The sequence below is a fragment of the Arachis ipaensis genome, chromosome B5, assembly GCF_059453495.1.
Source record: "Arachis ipaensis isolate K30076 ecotype BB chromosome B5, ASM5945349v1, whole genome shotgun sequence".
Lineage (NCBI taxonomy): Eukaryota > Viridiplantae > Streptophyta > Magnoliopsida > Fabales > Fabaceae > Arachis > Arachis ipaensis.
In genome coordinates, this window is record NC_142440.1 from 6,246,071 (window position 1) to 6,269,782 (window position 23,712).

At 37.3% G+C, this 23,712-nt stretch overlaps 1 protein-coding gene across 1 annotated transcript; it reads left to right on the forward strand.

The window, feature by feature from the left end:
• Positions 1–659: 659 nt before the first annotated feature.
• Positions 660–2,468, forward strand: LOC107642670 (uncharacterized). Its single transcript, XM_016346091.3, has one exon. It carries the CDS (start codon positions 812–814, stop codon positions 1,754–1,756), a length of 945 nt encoding a protein of 314 aa, XP_016201577.1. The 5' UTR covers positions 660–811; the 3' UTR covers positions 1,757–2,468.
• Positions 2,469–23,712: the final 21,244 nt, after the last annotated feature.

Sequence of the window (23,712 nt, forward strand, 5' to 3'; positions counted from 1 at the left end):
GAATGTAACAACAACAAACGATATACCATCAAAAATATTTTTGAAAAAGTAGAAAAAAAAAAACAATACTATATAAAAATTATTTTGATAAAGATGTGTAAAATGTATTTTTTTAAATATATTTTTTAGCTATTAAAATTTAACACATATAATTAATTAAACTATATTATATTATTAAAATTATACCAAATAAATCAGTTTGACGATTAACCAAATTTTAAATCGATCTAAATTAATATCCTTTTAATAGAAAATGACTATAATATCTCTATTATAAAAAATAACTAAAATATTTTTATTATATATATATATATATATATTAATTTTAAAAATTTTAAATCCTAATCTTTTTTCTTTTCTTTCTGTAATTATAGAATTAGAATTTAAAATTCTTAAAAGTAATATATATATATATATATATAATAAAAATATTTTAATTATTTTTTATAATAAAAATAATTATAATAATTTTTTATTAAAAAATTAATTTAGAGAAATTCAAAATTCAATTCACTAATTTTTCAACCAAATTAATTAATTTAATTTAATTTTAATAGTTAAAAAATATCATTAAAAAACAAAAAGTTTAAAGTGTCTTTATCTTAATGTCTTCCATACTACATATGGTATAAAAGAAGAATCGACAATCTCTAACCCAATTAAGAGCTACGCCTTATTCGGTGCATCACTGCCTTCAAAACGGAACAGTGATGACTGATGACAACAACAACAACATTTACGTAACCATTTCAGTTTTCTTCTCATCTCTTCAAACTTCACACTCATAACTGCGTTTCGCTTTTTTTCCACCATGCCCAACCTCACCACCAATTATTCAAAGAAGCCACCAAGGCCCAACCGGATATGCTTCTCCTTCGCCGCCTACGCCGCCGCTCTCATGGACCGCCTCAAATCCTCCAACATCATCGTCTCCGATGGCCTCTCCGATGCTGAATTCTCGCAACTCGAATCAAAATTCAACATCACCTTTCCGCCGGACCTCCGCGCTATCCTCCACCACGGCCTCCCGATCTCGCCGGGCTTCCCAAACTGGCGCTCCTCCTCCGATCAGCAGCTCCAGATCCTCCTCAACCTCCCAACCTCCTCCATCCTCCGTCAGGTCTCAAAAACCGGATTCTGGCACCCTTCCTGGGGGCCCGAGCCCAGTGACCCGACCCGGGCCACCAGCTCCGCGTGGCGCATCTTGAACCAGGCTCCGCAGCTCATACCTATTTACCGGCATTGCTACATCCCTGCGTCGCCGAACGTAGCCGGGAATCCCGTCTTTTACGTCGATCACGGCGCCGATCTTAGGTTGTTGAGTTTCGACGTGGCGGGATTCTTCGAGAAGGCGGAATTCATGTCGGAGCCGGAGGGGGAACAGGATGAGCCGGTTTGGGCGGCCAAGAGTGCGAGGAGAATAAGGTTTTGGTCGGAGATGGCGGAAGAGGTGGTGGAAGGGGATATGGCAAAGAAGTGGTGGTGGAGAAGGTTTAAAGGGGAGATTGGAGGGTGCATGGAAGGGGCGGTGTGGAAGCTGAGAGACGGAGGGTGGAGGGAGGAGGAGATTCGCGACATGATGATGGTTATGGACGACGGTGGTGATCATGGAGAGGAAGAAGAGAAGAAGGTGAATGTGAGGGTGAAGGACATGGAGGAGATGACGTGGCAGGCGAGGGTGCTGTCTTTGGTGCTTCTGCGTGCGGGTTGGAGCAGGGAAGATGTGGTGGACTCTCTTGGTTTGATCGGCGATTAAGGGATGGAAGTCGTGGTTCCAATTCTATCAACAGATATAAGAAAGCATCACTCACAAGTCACAAGTCACAATAACAATGCCTTAAACAACATTCTTTCAACTTAGTTACTCCTCCTTATTAATTACTACCGTTCAATTAGTCAACCTTAGCAGCTATTTTCTTCGTTGTTATCCTCATAATCGTGATTTTTTTTAGGGAGCACAATAGGCTAGGCTGATTATCATTTTTTGAGTGAATAGCAATTAATTTGTTGTTAGTTTTTATGGACAGAGATAAAAGGCGAATGAATTCAATTGTTGTTGAACAAGAGTGAAGCGAATCATAAGAATTTGTTTTGCATGGAACATGACAAATGTCTATGTGTGGTGGTGTACTAAGCATAAGCAGCATTATGTGATATGGTGGATGTGCTTTCTCTTTAGAACCTCCTGGCTCCTGGACCACATAGAGGGGGTGGCAGATATATGTATGTGTGCCGCCATAACGTTGGGTTCTTATTATTTTCTTGCGGGTTTGGTGGATATAAGAATTTAGAGAGAAATAATAAAGGATTAAGGAGGATGAAGTGACGGGGTTGGTGAATGGATGAACTGTTTTTGTACATTTGGCCACATAACATGTGTTTCAACCTTGTGATATCAAAGAAAATCTCATTTGTCTTCTTTCTAGAATGAGATCATGCCAACATTGTGCCACGCCAAGCGGGGATTAGCAGGCGATTAATAAGGAGAGAAAAGAGAAGAAAGGGGGGGGGGGGGGGGGGGATATTTAAAATCATGCTTGGGGAGACACAAAATACCAAAGGGTAGTTGTTTTCGGATTTTACTGAAATATGGAGTAGACTAGCAGAGCGAAATGGTTGGTAGCAAGTTCTATTCTTCAAATTAAAAAAAGTAATGAAATTGTAAATAGCAATTTCTAATTAAAAAAAAAAGTAAAATTAGACTAGATTTTTATAGTGATTCTCGAGTTAAAATTCAAAGTGGTCATTGAGATTCACAAAATGCACCGATTTAGTCCCTAATTTTTTAATTGTACTAATTAAGTCATCCAGATTGAAAAAAATGCATCAACGTGGTCCCCCTCATATTTTCCGGTGATATTCCTTGCCGGCGGGAGTGACGTAGCGAATGAGTGCCACGCTGGAGTGTGTAACGGTTGGTTGATATGGCAAATGAAAGTTTAAACTCCAATTTGGTTTCTGATCCCTTTTTAAACCCTAACTCAGAAGTAGCGCAACACTTCTTTGTCCTCATAATCTTTTTCTTCTTCTTCCCTGCTCATTCTCGTACTCATTACTTCTTTTTCATCATCATGTGATAAATAATAATAATTTTTTCGCAGTTCTTTTTTTTCCCTTTCGATTTCTTCGATCCTTTTATTTTTTATTTTTCTCAGCTCAATTTTATAGTTTCGATTTTGGAAACTTTCTTTTATTTAGCGTGAATTTTGTGTTTGTTCTTTTGAGTGTTTGATAAATTCTGCATCATTTCCTTTTTTTTCTTTAATATATCATTCAAATGCTTATCAGTTTTCAGGTTTGTTTTAATTTATTCATTTTTAAAAAGAATTTATTAAATTTTAATGCTCGATAGCTTGACAAAAGAGAAAAAAAAAGGCACAAAATTTGTGCATGAAATGCTTAGTTTTTTAATTTGTGATTATGAAAGTGAATTTTAGGAAGCATGAGCTTGCTGAGTCTGGATCTGTGTTTCTATGTTAGGAATTGGAATTTTGTGAATAGTTTTCATATAGGACCGTGTGTGGCAATAGAAATAAGCAATCAAGAAGCCTTTGATATTAATATAAGCTCATTCATGTATGAACCAAGTTTGATTTTCTGTTTGTAATATTTATTATGTTGTTATGAATTATGATGGAAAATATTGGTATTATTATCTGCAGATTTATTGTTCTTCCATGTGGGGATAATGATGATGGCTTCAATGTAGAAAATCAGCTAGAATCTATCTCCATTTTGTTCAACTTTGGATCTGTGCTGATATTTGGATCAAATTCTCTTCCAATTAATGATTGTCGGGGAACAAGAGATCGGTCCCTCAAAATCGCCGTTGGCTTTGGAGTTCTTGGCAACTACTGCGAGGAAAGAAGCTTTCTTCCATCGCCGTCAACACGGTTCATGTCTAGTAAATTGGACAACCCAATTCAAACTCAGATGAGGACGAAGAAGTGCTACGCTACTTCTGAGTTAGGGTTTAAAAAGGGATCAGGGACCAAATTGGGGTTTAAACTTTCATTTGCCACATCAACCAACCGTTACACACTCCAGCGTGGCACTCATTCGCCACGTCACTCCCGCCGGCAAGGAATATGACCGAAAAATATAAGGGGGGACCACGGTGATGCATTTTTTCCAATCTGGAGGACTTAATTAGTGCAATTGGGAATTCAGGGACTAAATCGGTGCATTTTGTGAATCTCAGGGACCACTTTGGGGTTTAACTCAGTGATTCTCGTATTTATGTTGTATATCAATTTGGTTCATAAGATTTTAATGGTACTATCGTCAATTTTTTTTAGTAATGACTCGACAAATAGAGTGATAGACTGACATTCTCTTATTATGTTAGATACTGCAACAGTTTTTTTTTTAAAGTCAAACAAGCTCAACACACGTGGTGGAGCATACACCACAATGATACGAAGTAACTCATATGTTATCTCTGGCATAGCCATCAACAACATGAGGTACTTTTAGATTATTCCTTGCAACTACAGACCGATCTAGCAATGCATTCCACCACGACCGCTTCCTTATTCAGGAAGATGGATTCGTTTCTACACAACCAGATATTCCATATAACTGTGAAGTAACCAACTAACCATGTTTTACACTCATCTTTTCTCATAGGCATCCTCCTCCAACTCTCAAAGTGTTCTTTTATTGACCCTGAAATGCACCAAACTCAACCCACATGAACAATCTATGCGCACCATACCTGCCAAGCAAACTCACACATAACAAACAGATGTTGCACAGATTCAACTTCTTTTTTACACATCACACAAACGTTATCATTCCGAGCAATGATGCCGAATCTACTCAAGCGATCCTTTGTATTAACTCGACCTACTAATACAAACTAATTAAACAACTCAACTCTAGGGGTACTAGTCCTTTCCAAATTCCATTCGTGAACTTGTAGCTAAGGATATCGTCTGTCACGGTCTGTTCCTGTAAAACCTGCACAAATGAGTTAGTAGTATAAACGCATTCCTTATTAAATTTTTACACCACTCTATTTGGTACACCTGCTATCAATCTCACAGCGTGCAAGATATCAAGCATTTGATTCAAACTGTCCATCTTCCATTGGCGGAGTTATATAAAGTGGTAAGATTTATATTATGCTCAATTTAGTCCCTTTTTCTTTAACAAAGTCTGAAAATTGTCCACAATAAAAAAGATCTTCTCATCATTAACTTCTACTCGGATAAATTCCATGCAAAGACTAGCTCAGGAACAATATCAAAAATAACAAAATTTATAAAATTCATGCCAACACCAAAATTCAAGATACCAAGAAAGAAGAACTAAAAACTTTTTCTTTATATGTATTTGGTAAAACTTAAAGAATGGTGATAGCTGATTCATGGGTAAAGTATATTTTTTGTTTTTGAAGATTATTAAAAAAATTTAAAATATTTTTATATTTTATTTTGTTTTAATTTTATTCCTAATATTTTTAATTTATATCAAATATACTTCTGACAGCTACATTTTCGAACAATTTATAACGAATCCAATAATAATGCATGACAACTAGGGCTGGAAGTACGTCGAGTTGAGTCGAGCTAAACCAAGCTCAAGCTTGGCTCACGAAAATTAAGCTTGACTCACGACTCGACTCATTAACAATCGAGCCTATTTCGTAAACTCAAGCTCGGCTTAACGAAAGTTCACAAGCTGGCTCAAATAGGAACATAATCTATAATTCTATATTAATAAATTATAACTTATATATATTAAAAAAAGATTAATTTTATATATTATCTATTTATCAATTATAAATTTTTTATTTATATCCTACGTCAAAATTATATATAAAAATGATTATAAAATTTTAAATAATTAAGAACAGTAATATATATGTAAAATTATATATTATTACTTTATATATATATATTAAATTATTAATGCGCATATCCTATATACATTTAATCTATACTTTTAGTCACAAAAAATATATATATTTTTAATATTATATATAATTGAGCCAGTTTACGAGTTAATAAATTGAGCTTATCCAAACTCAAGCTTGACTTATTTAATTTATGAGCTTAATTCCAAGCTCAAGCTCGACTCACCAACTCACGAGTTCAGCTTATCGAGCTATTAACGAGTTGAGCTTGAGCTGGCTTGACTCATTTCCATCCCTAATGACAATTATGTCTAGTTTACTTGTATTAAAGGTTGTTCTTGTGAAATTGTTGTTGAATTGATTCTAAATTTTTTTAAAAATTAGTCACCAAAAATACATTTGATACAAATAAAAATTTTTTATCCTCTATGAAGCATTTAAAATTATTTTGGGAAAGGTTGGGGTATCACTCTATTGGTATAGTAGAAGCAGAGGGGCATAAGGGAGGTATTTGGTTTCTATCCTCTATGAAGGGTGTTTGTTGTAAGTTCATTGATGCTTTTAATCAGGGTGTTACTGTTGAGGTTCACTTTGATAATTTAATTTGGAGGTGTAGTGGTATTTATGGCAGTCCTCAATTTAATAAAAGGGTTCTCCTTTGGGATTATCTTGTTGCACAATCCATGGTTTTTCAAGGACCTTGGATTGTTCTTGGTGATTTTAATGAAGTCAAATTTTCTCATGAATCTAAGGGCTGTCAATTTTCTCATCAAAGAGCCGACATGTTTGCTACTTCATTAGGGGATAGTGGTTTGTTTGATCTGAAGACTATTGGGAGGCGGTTTTCTTGGTACAGGAGGGTGAAAAATTATGTTGACGTGGCAAAAAAGCTTGATCGAGTATGTATAAATAGTAGTTGGTTATCTATCTTTCCAGAGGCTTATGCAGAAGTTTTAAATAGGCTTCAGTCTGATCATTGCCCTATTCTGGTGCATTGTAAAGGTCGTCCTCATCCTAAAGGGAATCGACCTTTCCGATTTGTTGCTACTTGGGCTACTCATCCTGGGTATAAGGATATTGTGAACCAGTCATGGTGGTCTGGTAATAGAGGAATTCATGGCAAGCTTTCGGAAGTACAGAAGAATTCACTAGAGTTTAACTCAAAGGTATTTGGTAACATTTTTGTTAAGAAATGTGAATTAGAGCAGCAGATTAATTATTTACAAAAGCGTTTGGAAGTGGTGGATAGTTTTTATTTGCGTCAGAAAGAGAAACAGTTGCTTGATGATTATAATAATACTCTAGTGCAAGAAGAGCTCCTATGGTTCCAAAAGTCCAGAGAGCAGTGGGTAAGGTTCGGGGATAGGAATACAAGATTCTTTCATATTCAAACTCTTGCGCGAAGGAAGCATAATAAGATTCATGGCCTTTTTCTCAAGGATGGAGTGTGGGAAACTGATCCAGAAGTTCTGAGTCAAGAAGCAGAGTCTTTCTATAAAAGCTTATTCTGTCATTTGGATGATGTTGATTTGGGTTGCCTTGGTGATGTGCCTCTTCCTTCTCTGAATGGGGAAGCTTGCAATAACCTTACGGCACCAGTTACTATGGAGGAAGTCAAAGCAGCTATTTTTCACATGAACTCTTTTAAAGCTCCGGGTCTTGATGGGTTTCAAGCTTTCTTCTTCAAAGAATATTGGGAGATCATTGGTCTTGATGTTTGGAAGATGGTTAAGCAGGCATTCTCTGGTGTTCCTCTTGATCCGAAAATGTTGGAGACTTTACTGGTTCTCATTCCAAAGGTTGAATCACCGGTATCTATGAAAGATTTCAAGCCGATTAGTCTCTGCAATGTAGTTTACAAGATCATCACGAAGGTCCTTGTTAATAGGCTTCGTCCTCATCTTGCGGAGATTGTTGGCCCTCTCCAAGGAGGATTTATTCCGGGATGAGGAACTCCTGACAACATCATTATTACTCAAGAAGTCCTCCACTTTATAAAGAAGACTAAATCAAAGAAAGGTACATTGGCCTTTAAGATTGATCTGGAGAAAGCTTATGACAGAGTTGACTGGAGGTTTTTAGCTCATACCCTTAAAAGCTTTGGTTTTCCTATTCCTACACTTAATTTGATTATGAATTGTGTCACTGCTTCTTCCTTATCTATTCTTTGGAATGGGAGTCGTCTGAATGGCTTTACTCCTAGCCGAGGTCTTAGACAAGGAGACCCTATGTCACCCTATCTTTTTGTGTTGTGTATGGAGTGATTGGCATACTTTATTAGTCATCAGGTTGATTTAGGCTTGTGGGAGCCGGTTGCTATTTCTAGAGGGGGACCAAGAATATCCCACTTAATGTTTGCGGATGACTTGCTTCTGTTCTGTAAAGCTACAAAGAGACAAGTGCAAAATGTGATGTTAGTTTTAGAGACTTTTTGCAAAGCATATGGGATGAAGATTAATATCGAGAAGTCTAAAGTACTTTGCTCCAAGAATGTCTCTGCAACAAGAAAAGAGGTTTTTACTGGGGTATCCTCTATCAGATTTGTCCAGGACTTGGGCAAGTATCTTGGAGTTACCCTTAGCCATTCTAGGATGACTCGTTCAGCTTTCAATGGTGTCCTGGATAAGATTCGGAGTAGGCTAGCAAGCTGAAAAGGAAGTTTACTCAATCGGGCTGGTAGGCTCTGCTTGGTTAATTCTGTTGCTGCTGCTATTCCCACGTACCAGATGCAGGTCTCTATTTTTTCCAAAGGAATCATTAGTAAATTGGAGTCTATGATGAGGAATTTTCTTTGGAAAGGATAAGTTGATGGAAGAGGATTGAATCTTGTTAGTTGGAAGGTACTGGTTACTCCAAAAAAATATGGAGGTTTGGGGATTAGAGATCCTTATTGTGTAAATATTGCTCTTCTTGGGAAGCTAGTTTGGACTTTTTTCCAGCAGCCAAACAAGCTATGGGTCCAATTGTTGGATGCCAAATACCGATCATCTCTATATGACTGTTTCAGTTATCCTAAGAACAAGGACTCTCCTATTTGGAGGTGTCTTTGCAAGGCTTGGGAAGTGTTAAAGGATGGGTTTGCTTGGTGTATTGGAGATTTGAACCAGAATTTTTGGTTTTCTAGCTGGAGGAGAGAAGGACGGTTATCTAATGAGATGGATTATGTTCACATTTCTGATTCGAATCTCCGGATACAGGATATTTGGTCGGTTGGTAGGTGGCATTTGGATACTCTTTATTCTCCTTTATCTCAAAATTTGAAAGATAATATTCTCTCTTACAATCCAGATGAACAAGCAGGTCCGGAAGTGGGTTGGTATTGGAGTGGGTCTGCTGCCAAAGTCTATGACTCACACAAGGGTTACTTGTGGTTGTGTAAGCAGCTGTTTGGTTGGGAGTAGCGGTAGAATTAGCTTTGGCTTTGGCGTCAACTTGTTCCAGAAAAGCATAAGTTTTTGGCTTGGTTGTGCCTTAAGGAGGCTCTTCCTACTGCAAGTTTTCGCTTTAGAAGAGGGATGTCGTCATCGGATAGGTGTCCAAGATGTCTTTCTAGCCAGGAATCGGTTTTACATTGTATTCAGGATTGTCCAAAAGCTCAGCTTGTCTGGCATAGGTTGGATATTTCTTGTCATCCTTTGGATTTGAAGAACTGGTTCTTGTATCATAGCAGAGAGCATCCGTTCAAGTTCTTTTCGGGACTTTGGTGGATATGGCGAGCAAGGAATAATGACATCTTTAATCCCCATGAAACTTGGCCTCCGGAAAAAGTGATTTGTCTGGCATTAACTTCAGAAAAGGAGCTTAGGAATATTTTTGAATTACAACGTATGTCCTTTCCCTCTACTCTAAATGGTTTTTGGAATCCCCCATCTATTGGTATTTTTAAGATTAATTGTGATGTTAGTTATTTTGGTTCGGGTGATAGTGTTGGTTTTGCTTGTGTTATTAGAGATTGTAATGGAAGCTGGCAAAGGGGGTGTTTGGGAATGATTGAGAGTAATAGTATTCTTCAAGGGGAATTGTTTGCTATTTGGAGAGGATATCTCTTAGCTTGGGATGTGGGTCAACGAGATATTATTTGTGAGACGGATTGTGTGGAAGCATTTAATCTTGTTACTCAAGATGGTTTTGGGTTTATTGATCCACTGGTGCTCAAAATAAGAGATATCATGCATTGGAATTGGCGGGTTGACTTTCGTTTGATTATGAGAGATGCAAACACGGTGGCAGATACTATGGCAAAGATGGCGATGAAGTTACAACTTTCGCATGTGGAGCTTCTTTCACCTTGGGAGGAGTTTAAGAGTAGTCTTGAACGGGACTGTCCCTCTATTTAGGCAGTTCCTTATTTTGTTTGTTTTTTTTTTCTTTGTTTAATTTATTTCAGTCACCAAAAAAAAATTTTAGAACAAAATAAAACCTAGAGATATTTTAAAAACTTTTAACAAAATTTTAAAAATAAAAGATATGTTTTACCCTTTGTTTATTTTATTTATGTAGCCTTTTTCTAGCACCCCTATGATTGTGACTCTTTTGTTGGCACATTGGCTCGTTTAAGTCATGATGTTTGTTTGCATCATTTTTGTCAGAACTTTGACAATTACTGAAATATAACTTAGTTGTAAATGGTTCAACTTTTTATTACTGTTTCACTTTATTTTTGATAAATTTTAATATAGTTTTTTAATAGGATATTAAATTAACTTTGTATTAAAATTTCAAGTATTTAGGAAGTAAATACAACTTCTCTAAAATAGAGTGAATTTGATCCGAAAATTATTTAGCGTTCGTATGAAAATGTATGAGATGCTTAAATTGTGGTAAATAATAAAGAATGCAATAAAATAGATGAAATTTTAAAATTATAATTGAAAGAAAGTAAAATACATAAAGAACAAAAGTAAAAAATAAAATGCGTAAAGCAAATAATGAAAAGAAACGAAAAAAGAAAATAAAAGAAAAACAAATAAAAGTATACTTCCAACACTCACATGCACTTATGCTCTATGATCTTCCATTGTATTGCTGGGACTGGAAATTTCGGTGGAAGCTTATGTGTGATGATCTAGTATTTTTGAAGAAGTCTCAGAACTCTTATGAATTTCAACTATTTATAAACTATGAAGATAGACTTGCCATGGAGCATATTGTCTATGATCTTACTTTTCCCTTTTTCTCAGCTATGACCTTATCTTGACCATGAAGAATCTTGACCCCCAAGTTTTTGCACCCATGTCCTCCACTTAATTGGAGGGTCGATGATGCCGGGACGTCGCTTGGGTCACCAATTTTGACGAGGTTAACAACCCCACTATGGTAAAAATAGCCAAGAACCCACCTTGGTTGGCTAAGCCAAGGATGCACATCTTACTCTCAAAGAGCCTAGAGAAAAATAATCACACAGCTTATTTAAATATAAAACTCAATCAATTCAACTTGTAAATAAAAAGGGTACATACGCATATTTATACTAGTAGGGGATGGGGAGCCTTTGAGTATTAGGAGATGTGGGACTAATTCATATGCATATTATAATAACATAACTAAACTTTACTACTTTAACTAATATTTCTAATAACCTAATAGATGCTCCTGCATCATTCTCCCTGGGTTGGAAGACGCTTGGTCTTATCTTCTATTGATTCTACATCTTCTTCATAGTAAGGTGACAGATCAGCCACATTAAAAGTGGCAGATACTCCATAATCTCCTGGAAGCTCAATCTTGTAAGCATTATCATTAATGCGCTCCAACACTCTGAATGGTCCATCAGCTCGAGGAGATAATTTCCTGCAAGACTTAGGAAATCGTTCCTTTCTCAAATGAATCCATACCAAATCTCCGACATTGAAAATATTTTGGTCTCCTGTGTTTGTTGGCTTGGGCCTCATACCGAGCAGTCTGACGCAATATCTTCTGTCGTACCTCCTCGTGGAGCTTCTTGATTTGTTCAGCACGTTCATCGGCATTTGCACTATACTCTCGAGGAGTTGGTAACGGCAGAAGGTCTAAAGGACTCAGGGGTCACTTGCCATATACCACCTCGAACGGACACCTCCTTGTTGTTTGACTAATGGAATTGTTGTAGGATAACTCGGCTTGTGGCAAAACAAGATCCCACTGGTGAGGGTGTTTTCCCACAAAACTTCGTAGCAAATTTCCCAGGCTTTTGTTGACCACTTCTGTTTGACCATCCATTTGCGGATGACTAGCAGAGCTAAACTGTAGGTGAGTTCCCATTTTTCTCCATAAAGTCCTCCAGAAGTGACTCATGAATTTCACGTCTCGATCTGAAGTTATTGTCTGAGGGATACCATGCAAGCGCACAACCTCCTTAAAGTATAAATCTGGTATGTAGGAGGCATCATCTGTCATATGACAAGGTACAAAATGAGCCATCTTCGAGAATCGCTCAACAACCACCATAACAAAATCCCTTTGCTTATGTGTCCTAGGTAATCCCACAACGAAGTCCATGCTAACATCTTCCCATGGGGCCTTCGGAATAGGCAATGGCTTATACAAACCAGTGTTTTGATTCCCACCTTTAGCAATGTGACAAATGCGGCATCTCTGAATGTGTCGAATGACATCCCGCCCAAGTTTTGGCCAATAAAATTTCTCTTTTATGAGAGCCAACTTTTTGTCCCTTCCAAAGTGTCCTGCTAATCCTCCATTATGGGTCTCCCAGATAATTGATTGGCGTAGTGAACAACGGGGAATGCACAACTGATTGCCCTTGAAAAGTTAACCTTCTTGAATGAAGAATTGTTGATAGGGTTGTTGCAAGCAGCACGTCCATATTTCTCCGAAATCTTGATCTCCCTCATATAACTCCCTTACAACCTCAAAACTATGTTGCGCCTTAGCACTCCATGTAAAGGTATCATGCTTAAGAAATTCAGTAAGTGGAGCAGCAATGGAGCTAAAATTCTTGATGAATCACCGATAGAACGAGGCTAATCCATGGAAGCTCCTTATATCATGCAACGCATTTGGAGTTTAAAAATAGCATCAATTTTGCTATGATACACCTCAATGCCTTGACTTGTCACAACATATCCCAGAAATATGACTCTATTTGTCAAGAAGTCACACTTCTTGAGACTAGCATATAATTTTTGCTCTCGAAGTACTGCAAATACTTGACGTAGGTGGACTAGGTGTTCATCATGATCCTTACTATATATTAAGATGTCATCAAAGTAAACAATAACAAACTTCCAATAAAGGATTGGAATACCTGGTTCATCAAGCACATGAAGGTGCTTGGTGCATTAGAGAGGCCAAATCGCATAACAGTCCATTTGTATAATCCATCTCGTGTCTTAAAAGCTGTCTTCCATTCATCACCAGGCCTCATACAGGTTTGATGATAGCCACTCCTTAAGTCGATCTTAGAGAAGATAACAGCACCATGTAATTGATCCAGCAGATCATCAAGTCGGGGAATAGGAAACATGTACTTGATGGTGATCTTATTCACAGCACGACTGTCAATGCACATACGCCACGAACCATCTTTCTTTGAAACTAGCAGAGCAGGAACAGCGCAAGGACTAGCACTTTCTCTGACTAGGCCTTTGTCTAGGAGATATTTTACTTGGCGTTGCAACTCGTCATGCTCCTTAGGACTCATACGATATGCTGTCTTGTTTGGGATCACCGCACCAGGGACAAAATCAATGGCATGTTGAATATCTCGCATTGGTGGTAACCCGTTAGGGATCTCCGCAGGGACCACATCAGAAAATTCTTCAATTAAAGGCTTGACATCCTCATGCACGGACAAGGTCTCTTTGTTCTCCTCACAAATCACTAAGAAACACATGAAGTTGAACTTTCGATGAGTTTTGTTAAGGTCTGACCTTGTGATTAAGGATGGCTCAACTTGCTTCTCGTACTCATCAGGTCTTAGTGGAGTCAACACAATCTTCACTCCATCCTTGAAGAAGGAATACGTACCGTCGTGGACAGCACGACGATTATATTGCCACGGACATCCTAGCAACAAGTGACATACGTCCATTGGGATGACATCACACCATACCTCATCTGTATATTTACTCCCAATTGAGAATTGAACGCAACACCGCCTTGTCACTTTGACCTCATTCCCTTTTCTCAGCCACTGCAACTTATAAGGGTGAGGATGTTCCTCAGTTGGAATCTTCAGCTTCTCCACCATATAAGCCGCAACAACATTCTCACAACTTTCGGAGTCAATGATGACCTTGCATACTTTTCTTTGGGCAGCGCACCTTGTGTGGAAAATGTTATGGCGGAGCCATCTTCATCTTCAGTTAGCATGGCAGTGTCCAAAATGCGGCGAACCACCAAAGCTTCACCATAATCTGCTGGAACCTCCTCTTCAGCATCATAGTCAATATCATCCTCCTTCTCGAACTCTTCACCTAGCTCTTCACGGTCTTCTTCTTCAATTAAAGTGATAACTCTTTGATTTGGGCAATCAGCAGCAATATGCCCAAATCCTTGGCACTTGAAACACCTTCTGTTGGATTCAATAGAGCGAGAAGAGTTGTGCTCCTTATTGGCTTGTGAACTTTTTAAAGGACTCGCCTTAGAGGATTGTTGAGGAATCCATTTCTACTTTGGAAGATTAACCACCCCCCTCTCTTTTGAGAAGCGATTGTTCTTCTTCTGTGTTATTTGCCTTTTTTAACGCTAGTCTTGTAATATCATCCAATGTTCAGAATGGTTGTAGTTGAACAATGTTTGCAATGTCCTCATTAAGCCCTCCGAGGTAGCGAGTAACAGTTTATTTTTCAGGCTCTTGAATGCCACACTTCATAAGAAGCTCTTCGAACTCCATAGTGTATTCCTCCACGGTCAATTATTTTTCTTTCAAATTGTGAAATTTGATGAAAACTTCTTGCCTGTAGTGCTCTGGAAGGAACTTTTTCCTTAGTTCACGGCGCATTTTATCCCATGTCTTGATCTTGCTCCGTCCTTCTCTTTCTCGCTGACGCTTGAGATTCTCCCACCATACTGATGCGTGCTTCTTTAACTTGATCGCCACAAGCTTCACACGCTTGTCATCTGGAATGTCTTTTAACTCGAATACTCTTTCCACTGTGCAAAGCCAGTCGATAAAATCATCAAGTTGGAGTCTCCCTTCAAACTCAGGAATATCAATTTTGATTCCTAAGTCTTTAGCTTTGTGAGTCGTATTGTGTCGTGCTCTTCGTGCAGACAAATCCTCAGATGAAGAAGAATAATGAAATGGAATTGCATTATACTCTTTGCTAGAAGGACTGTCTTCAGTCTGGTTTCCATGATTATGTTGAGTAGCTTCATATTTTGCAAGTTGCTCTTGCAACTCCTTAACTTGATGGCGTAATTCCTCCACTTCAATTTCTTGAATAGTTCTACGCTTTGGAGCCATTTTTTACTATTGTGCAATGAGACTGATGCTTGGATGTTGATGTTGTAATGATGCTGAGGATGCACAATGATGAAGGGAATACACCAATGATGATGATGGGAATGAATGATAATCACCAACAGAAAAGGCACCAAAAAAAGACGATATTACTCGGAACTTCGCAGCAAACAATCCATACTGACAACGACTCGTACCAACGAGAGAACCGCACTAAAGACCGTACCCACGAACCAAATAAAATTTTACCGGAGCAAGTCGAGGACCGACCTTGCTCCGATACCAAACTGACGCCGGGACGTCACTTGGGTCACCAATCTTGGCGAGGTTAACAACCCCACTATGGTGAAAATAGCCAAGAATCCACCTTGGTTGGCTAAGCTAAGGATGCACATCTTACTCTCAAACATGCAATATATCACTAAATAGTTGGAAGCCAAGTTTGTTGATAAAGGCGGAGATACTAATAATTATAAAATCAATGATAAATAGCTTATCTATGTACTTTTCTTAGTCTCTTCAAAATGCTAAAAAAAGTTACAAAAAAATTATACAAGAGTAAAAGAGATTCTTTTGAAACAAAAAAAAAAAGAGAAATTGATACCAACAACCAAATAAAACACTGTTCGAAAGCCTAGCTAAAAAGCACGAAAGTCTTGGAGTTGGGTATATAAAAATAAAAAAATACAACCATATTGTTTAAGTGGTAATAGAGATGCTCAAATAAAAATGAACTACTATGAAAAAAAAATTGATCGAATTGTGTTATGATGTGGATAAGAACATGCCAATGGAAGAGCATAATAATTTAAAGGATCTAATGGGTTTATGGAAGGAGATAATGAGTATTGCAAGAAAAAAAATGAGATGTATATGTAATGAGGGATGAAAAAAATGTGTTGAAAATGGTGAAGTAATGAGGTTTTGAAAACATATATAGGTTGAGAATGTGTTACTACAAGAGAAATTTTTAAGATTATTTGTTGTATCAAATTAGAATATCACTATATATGATTATGAATGAGGTATAGATTGGTTCATCATGAATATGGTAGTAATGGAAGATACAATGTAAAATTATTCACCAACATAGTCAAAAAAAAGATATATGGGAGCCAATTATGAAGTATATTTTTTATGATCTATAAAGAGGATTGGTATCACCTTAAATTGAAATCATCGTGTGATTTGTAATAATAAATGGGCCGAATACAAAAAACAAACTAATAAGGGTGAAGGGACATGTGTATTGTGTGAGGAGATGCTGGAGTCAGTAAATTATATTTTTCTTTATAACTTTTTTTGTTTAAAATTGTGGTCAACGGCCTTGAATGTTGTTTGTGAGTAGAAGTATATGATGTTAGAATTTAGTTTGAGAGTTTGATTAATTATGATGTGTACAATATCTCAAAAAAATAAATTATGCTATTCTTTATTATTTTTTAGATGGTTTGGAATTGTAGGAATTTAGGGTTATAAAAGGAGAAGAATCAAATTGGATCACAATATAAATCTTGCTACCTTATATGATTGTTGTATTGTCTAACGTGATAAGAAAATATTAGCTCATCACTCTATTTGCTGAGTTATTGTCAAAAAGAGATTAATAAATTATTATGATGTTTAAAATTCACTCTTAGAGACTATAATAATTGAAAATTTAAAAACCAAATTAATGTACAATATAAATCTAATAGACCACTTTAAAAATTAAGTCATGAAATTGTGAAAAAAATGATTTTTATTTTTTAAAAATAAAATCTTTCGTAGCAATTTTTGCAACATACCATATACTCTTAAAACAACAAAAACACACTATTTTGTGGGAAAACACCTTTTTCACTACCATAAAAAAATTGCGATATTCTTATGTTAAATAATAAAAAAGAAGATAAAGAACTGTTTTATGTTAAAAATTAGTATCATATCTTGTCATGTTTACATCTTTGTTATTGATTTCTTATTGGTTGCACATTTTATTTTTTAAATAATAAAAAAATTGAAGATGTAATCTTGTTATGTTGATTTTTTTATTAATAATCGTTACCATGTGATATTTTGGTAGAGGAACTTCTAACCAAATATTTTTTTAAGTGATTTTTTAAAATATTTTTTAGAAAATAAAAATAATTTGACATTTTGATATCTTATATAAAAATATTTTTGTATTTATTAATTATATTTAGACATAATAATATAAAAATATTTTTATTTATTTATTTATTATGTTAGAATAATTTTTCTAAAATAAAAAATTTTAAAAAATGATAATTATAAATTTGTTTAAAAATATTTTTTTATTTTTTAATATTTTTATTTTTATTTGAAAAAAATTGTCACACATACAAAAATTTTGGAAAAGAATATTTATTAAATGTTTCTTACCACTTAATGATATACAAACACACACAGAATATTGAGACTAATTTTAAAGTTTTATTCGAATTTTGGCAAAGTTTACGGATTTTTTATTTTAATAAATAAAATAAATATAATATTAACCAAAATAAATATTTTAACGAGAAATTATCGATTTAAATTCTCTTGCCATATCTCGTTTATAGTGTAAACGAGATGACAATGCATATATCTCGTTTACACGGTAAACGAGATATGGCATGTACGTGCCTATATATAGAAGTCGTTTATAGCTTAGTTCCGGGCCCCAGTCTGACTTTGTCAACATCTTTCTCCCCTCTTTTAACCCTTTTTTACTATACCTTTGACCGAAGCGGTGATGGCGCGCCAAGCCGGGAATGACGGGGACATCAACAGGCTGAACGAGACGACACATTACGCCGGGACGGCTGACTTCGAGGTTAGTTTTGTTATGGTTGTTAAATTTAATGATGTTGTCATTGTTAGGGTAGTCATTAAGATCTGGAACGTTGGTATATGAGTTAGGAGTTAGGTCTGTAGGCTTAATTTAGAACTCTATCCGCTTGTGCTAGGTTGGTATGACATAATTATTATTAGTTTGGAACTCTGTTATTCCTGTGCTATGTTATTAGCATTTATAACGCTGTAGTTAGGATTTGGCTATTATCGAATATGTAATGTAGAGACATGTGTAGGCTAGAAAGTTGAAATATTGTATTCTTAAGGCACACCGCTTCTCTTGTCGCTCGACGTCATCCATATCGTTCTGGAATCTGGTGGACACTGGCCTTCCAGTCGCCTTTCGCCACATGGCTGGGCTAGGGCGCATCATCGTCCCATGCCACTCCGACCACAGCGACTCGTCGGGAATGGGTGGCAACTCCATCTTGTACACCTTGAACACCGCTTCCTGCCTGTAGATTGGATGCACATACGAGACCCACTCAATGCTAGCGGCGACACACCTGGCAAGTGCGTGCCAACACGGATAGTGGAGAGACTGGAATAAACCGCTATCACATGTGCCCTCCGAAAGCCAAACCGAAAGGAACCATGACTCCATCCCTCGAACGGCTCTAGTTCCTCCACAACAAACACGGAGGCCCGCCTATCGCAATGGGTCACACACATCTTCGGAATGCCTTCTCTATTCTTCTCAATGGCCGCCAAGAGTCTCTGTGAGAAGCGGTTTCCGGCCGCTAACTGGCTCTGCGCTTCCCTCCCTTTGTAACAAACAACTTCTGCAATCTCTCGTACGTGATACGTACAATGGCCAAAATCGGCAAGTAGCGTGTCCCCTTCAACACAGCATTGAGGCACTCGGACAGTTTTGTGGTCATGTGTCCAAGCCTCCGACCACTGTTGCAATGCTGAAGCCAAATCTCCTTTTCTGAAACGACCAGCTCAGTTTGCCATCGCCGAGGAGACGCCCCTCAATGCATCCATGTACCACTCATACCTGGCCTAACTTGAACTGTAATAAGCAGCGTTTATGAGGTATCGCTTGTCCTCGGCTGACTTGAACCAGCTCATTGCAGCCATGTGTCTGATATAGTAGGCATGGAACGCCCTGGGGGGATGCCACCCACTATTATCGGAGCTTAGGGCGGTCTTGATGGCTTGAGATCTGTCCGATATAACCAGTAAGCCATCTTGTGGGGTGACGTGGCACCTCAAATTAGTAAGAAAGAACGACCATGCATCGGTGCTCTCAGACTTAACAATGGCAAAAGCAATTGGCAGTATGTTGCTGTTCCCGTCTTGTGCCACCGCTATAAGCAACACTCCACCGTACTTGCCATACAAATGTGTGTCGTCTACAGAGAAAAATGACTTGCAATGCTTGAAGGCCTCGACACGTGACGGGAAAGCCCAAAATACTTTGTCGAAAATGCAGCAGTTGCGCACCATGAGGTGTCCTTCGTAGTACGGTTTGACGCGTAGGTCACATATGGTGCTGGGGAAACAGCTCTGCAGTGCCTGAAGTAAATTTGGCACCTTGTTGTATGACTCTTCTCAATCACCGTAGATCCGTGCAATTGCCTTCTGCTTTGCCATCCATACCTTTCTGTATGAGTGTTTGAAGTGATAGCTTGCCTGGAGTGCCCCTTGCAAGACTGGGATACTGACAGACGGATTGGACTGAATCAAGGGCAATATGACTCTGCAGATGAGACTGCTATCTAACTGACGATGGTCTTAAGACATGGTGCATGGGTTCCAAACAGCTGTGTGGGCCACCAAACCTCCGAACCTCCCTAATCACAACAAAAAATTTATTCTTACACAACATCTATAACCAAAATAACATAACTACAAAACTACTCAAATTCACAATTAAACTTGAACTTACTAGTATCCGAGATTCTGACAAAGGGCCACACGGAGGCTCCATTGACACCCACTGTCAGCTTGACGACACTGCACATGGTACTTTAACTGGTCGGACTCGATCACTCGGTACTCAGCACTCCTGCGAATACTTTAGTTCTTCACACCTTGAAGCACCGCCGCTCGGCTTCTGAACCTGTGTCCGACCCGAAACTCTACACCTTCGTCTAGGTTGTAATCCACTCCACAGATGTTAGAAACCGGGATCTTTTCATGCATGTCGTCCAGACTCTTTCTCACACTCCTCTGCCTCATGCTCCGGAATCGTGACATGAATGGGCGGTGGTGCGAGAGGTCGGTCGTCCTGCACATAGGTTTCATGTACGGAACCCCCACTACCACCGTGACCCACCTCGGTGGACAGCTCCATTACCTGTTCACACATGATTCTCCCGTGAATGTCGAACATCAGTCGCACATGCTTGTCCCCGTAAAGTCGAAATAGTCGAAACTGGAAGACTCCATTTCCCATGGGTGCCAGCAACCTATATGCCACCCTTCCGATTTCCCTCGCTTGTGTCCCACCGAGCTTGCTCAATATCAAACTCTTCAAATCCGACAACGTCTCCACACGCTAAGTGCAAAACAATATCGGATCCTGACACTCAAATGTCACCCCGTTGTCGTCATTTCTCATACGACAATTGGGATAAAGAAGCACAACTATGAATGGATTGTTACTGGCCATTCAGCTTTGTTTTTTAGAGAAAAAAGAGACAGAGGAAGGATATGAAATGTGTGTGAAGAATACCAAGGGTTACACGTCTCAGCCTGACTTACCATATCTCGTTTACACTGTAAACGAGATACGTGAAAAATTATCTCGTTTACACTGTAAACGAGATATGACAACGGAATTTAATTTGGTAAATACGTGTAAAAATATTTATTTTGGTAAATATTACATTTATTTTATTTAATAAAATAAAAAATCCCAAAGTTTACAAACAAGAATATGATAATTTTTATTTTCACAGTGCATTTGTTGTTTAATATGTTAGACAACTTTTAAATCTATTTACCAAGATAAAATATTATCTATATTTAAATATTTTTCTGGATAGTAATATCTCTGTACACATTCTTAGTCTGTATATATACTTTAGGAAAGTTTTCCAATGATCCAGACCACTTTTCTGGAACTCTGGTGATCCACGTACGGATAGATTCTCGGTTGTGTTTTTGTCGTGTAGCATGTTGTGAGATATGCTGAATGTCCTTGGAATAAAGTGAAAATTGACCACAAGGGTAGTGATCCGATATCAGCTTAAAGCACAAATGAAGCCAAGTTGCAGCTCAGCCAGCTGGATTAAGAGTTGCATCCATTGGGCTGATTAGAGCAAAATTAATTGAATTTGGGCTTGTATTAAATTTTTGAAGGGTTTTTTATGGGCCTTTGTGTGATTGTTGGCTTTGTTGGAATAATGATAGTGTTGGTGATGCAGTTTGGGAAAGAAAATGAAGCCTGTTACGAAAATGTTCCAAGGAGGGAGGGTGGTGCAAGGGAAATTATTTTTCATTAGGAATTAAAAACACCGTCGTTTTGGAAACCACTGGTGCCCTAATGTGACGGTGAGCACCCACCCGTCCAGGCTTGGGTTCTGTCCTCAGCTCTCATCGTGTCGCTTTTCTGTGTGTGTTTTCCTTGTGACTGTCACCTCTAAGATCTGTCACCTGTATAACGGCGGGGATCGGGATCACGGGCAACCTACGACGTATCAGAGAGCTTGTTCATCGCTGTAGTAGGAACGCACCTTTTGGCACCGAAGGTCGTCAGTGACGTTAATAACAGGTGAAGGTCATCGCAGTCTGTCGTTGGTGGTCGTGTGATGTCATTGCTTCAAGCGTTCGTTATGGTGGTTATCTACCCTTGCCGTGTGTAGTTCCTTGGGCAGGTGAGCTCCATTCGATTTTTTTTTGCCAATTCGTTGCTGCATGTTGACTATGTGTTTGAAAGTTTAATTTGTTGCTAAAATAATGATTTCTCGTAGTAGAATTTGACAATGTTGATGTGGTTGAAAACTATCATAATTTAATTTTGTTGTTGAAAATTAGAATGATGTGTGATTGTCGGTTTGAGCTCAATTTGTAGCTAAACATATGACTGAGCAAATGTTGTGTTGTTGAAAAACTTGACCGCATTGAGTTTATTGGTTAATGTCATCACTAAACGTTGAGATTGTTGCTGTAAATAATCCGTTAGCCAAATCCTTTATTGCTGTAAATCCTTTTGTTTTTTATATCCTTAGAATTTGGTAAAGCTCGAACATTTTCGTATGATGCCACACACTTCTGCTTTGAGATAATCCTGTAAATCTGATTTAGGCTTTTTCACCTAAATAAAATAACCCCATTCTAAGTTTGTGTGATTTCCCTAAAGTGATGTTCAAAATGTGAATACCCATTGTGTAGTAATATATAAATCATAGCAGGGTGTTGTGGTTTATATAATATGTTAACAACTACACCATAGGACGATCTATGAATGAATGGCTTGTGAAAAATAACACGTAAATAGTTTGATGGCTAAGTTTAGTAGTTTGTTAGTAAATCGTAGTTGTTTGTTTGACGTATTTCAAGACTAAACCACCACAGCCTGGCACGATTTACTTTTATCTCATAACCCTCAAAAACGGTGCCACGATTTATGCTCAATTTGGCAGACCCCATGAGTACTAAGCCACGATTTTCTTTGAACTCAATAAAGCTTAAGATCCAAAACGATTGATCAAGAGTATGAGTCTATAAATACACGAGGATGGTGTACATGGCCCAAACGTAGAATTTATTGAGTTTGGAAAGGATTTGAGAGAGATGTCATTTGTAGTATTATATACATGTATAAGTGTGAGATAGGCCATATTTTAATTTAAACATTTTAAAATTATAGAAGCGGTTTGATTGATCCTTTTTTAAAAAAAGTAGGAGTACATTCATTTTTCAAATTAAAATGACTGATTTTCAACCGTAAATTGTCTTGAAACTGAATAAAGACAATTAATCATTTCAATACAATAATACGACTACGTTTATTGTTATCATATTTAATTAAAATTTTAATTCAAAATATATCAATTTAAATTTTAACTTAAAAAAGAAAGTTATATCTTTCTATATTTTGAATTATTGATTTCATTACGAAGAACAACTTAACTAAAAATAGTACTAAAGTTGAGTACATAAATTTAAATTTTTTATTGTTGAATAATTCAAAAGATATAATTTGTCTTAACCTTTTTTTTTTTAATTTAGTCTTCCTAATGAAATCAACAAATTAAAATAGAAATATGTATTTTAAAATTTTAAGTTAAAATTTAACTAGATGTAATTTAAATTAACATTTTAATTAAATTTGATATCAGTAAACATAGTCGTGTTATTGTATTTGTATGATTAATTGTGTTGCCAAGGAGTTATAGTTCAAATGACATAGTCTTTCCATAATGGCTTAAGAGGTCACGAGTTCAGTAATGTTAAACTGAAAAATCAATGTACTTGTATCATTTTCAAAAAAAATTAGTCTTACAGTAAATGATGGCATCAAACAGCAAGTTTGGCGAGGAGCCGTGCATGTGGAATGAGCCGGTCGGGGGATCAGTGGATGGATGACAATGTTTGTGTTTCGATTCAACAGGTACGATGCGTATTCGTTGCATTTAGTATGTGTAGGGTGCGAGTT

Excerpts from the sequence above, each read along its gene's own strand:
- LOC107642670 (XM_016346091.3), top strand. The coding sequence starts at position 812 with ATGCCCAACCTCACCACCAATTATTCAAAGAAGCCACCAAGGCCCAAC.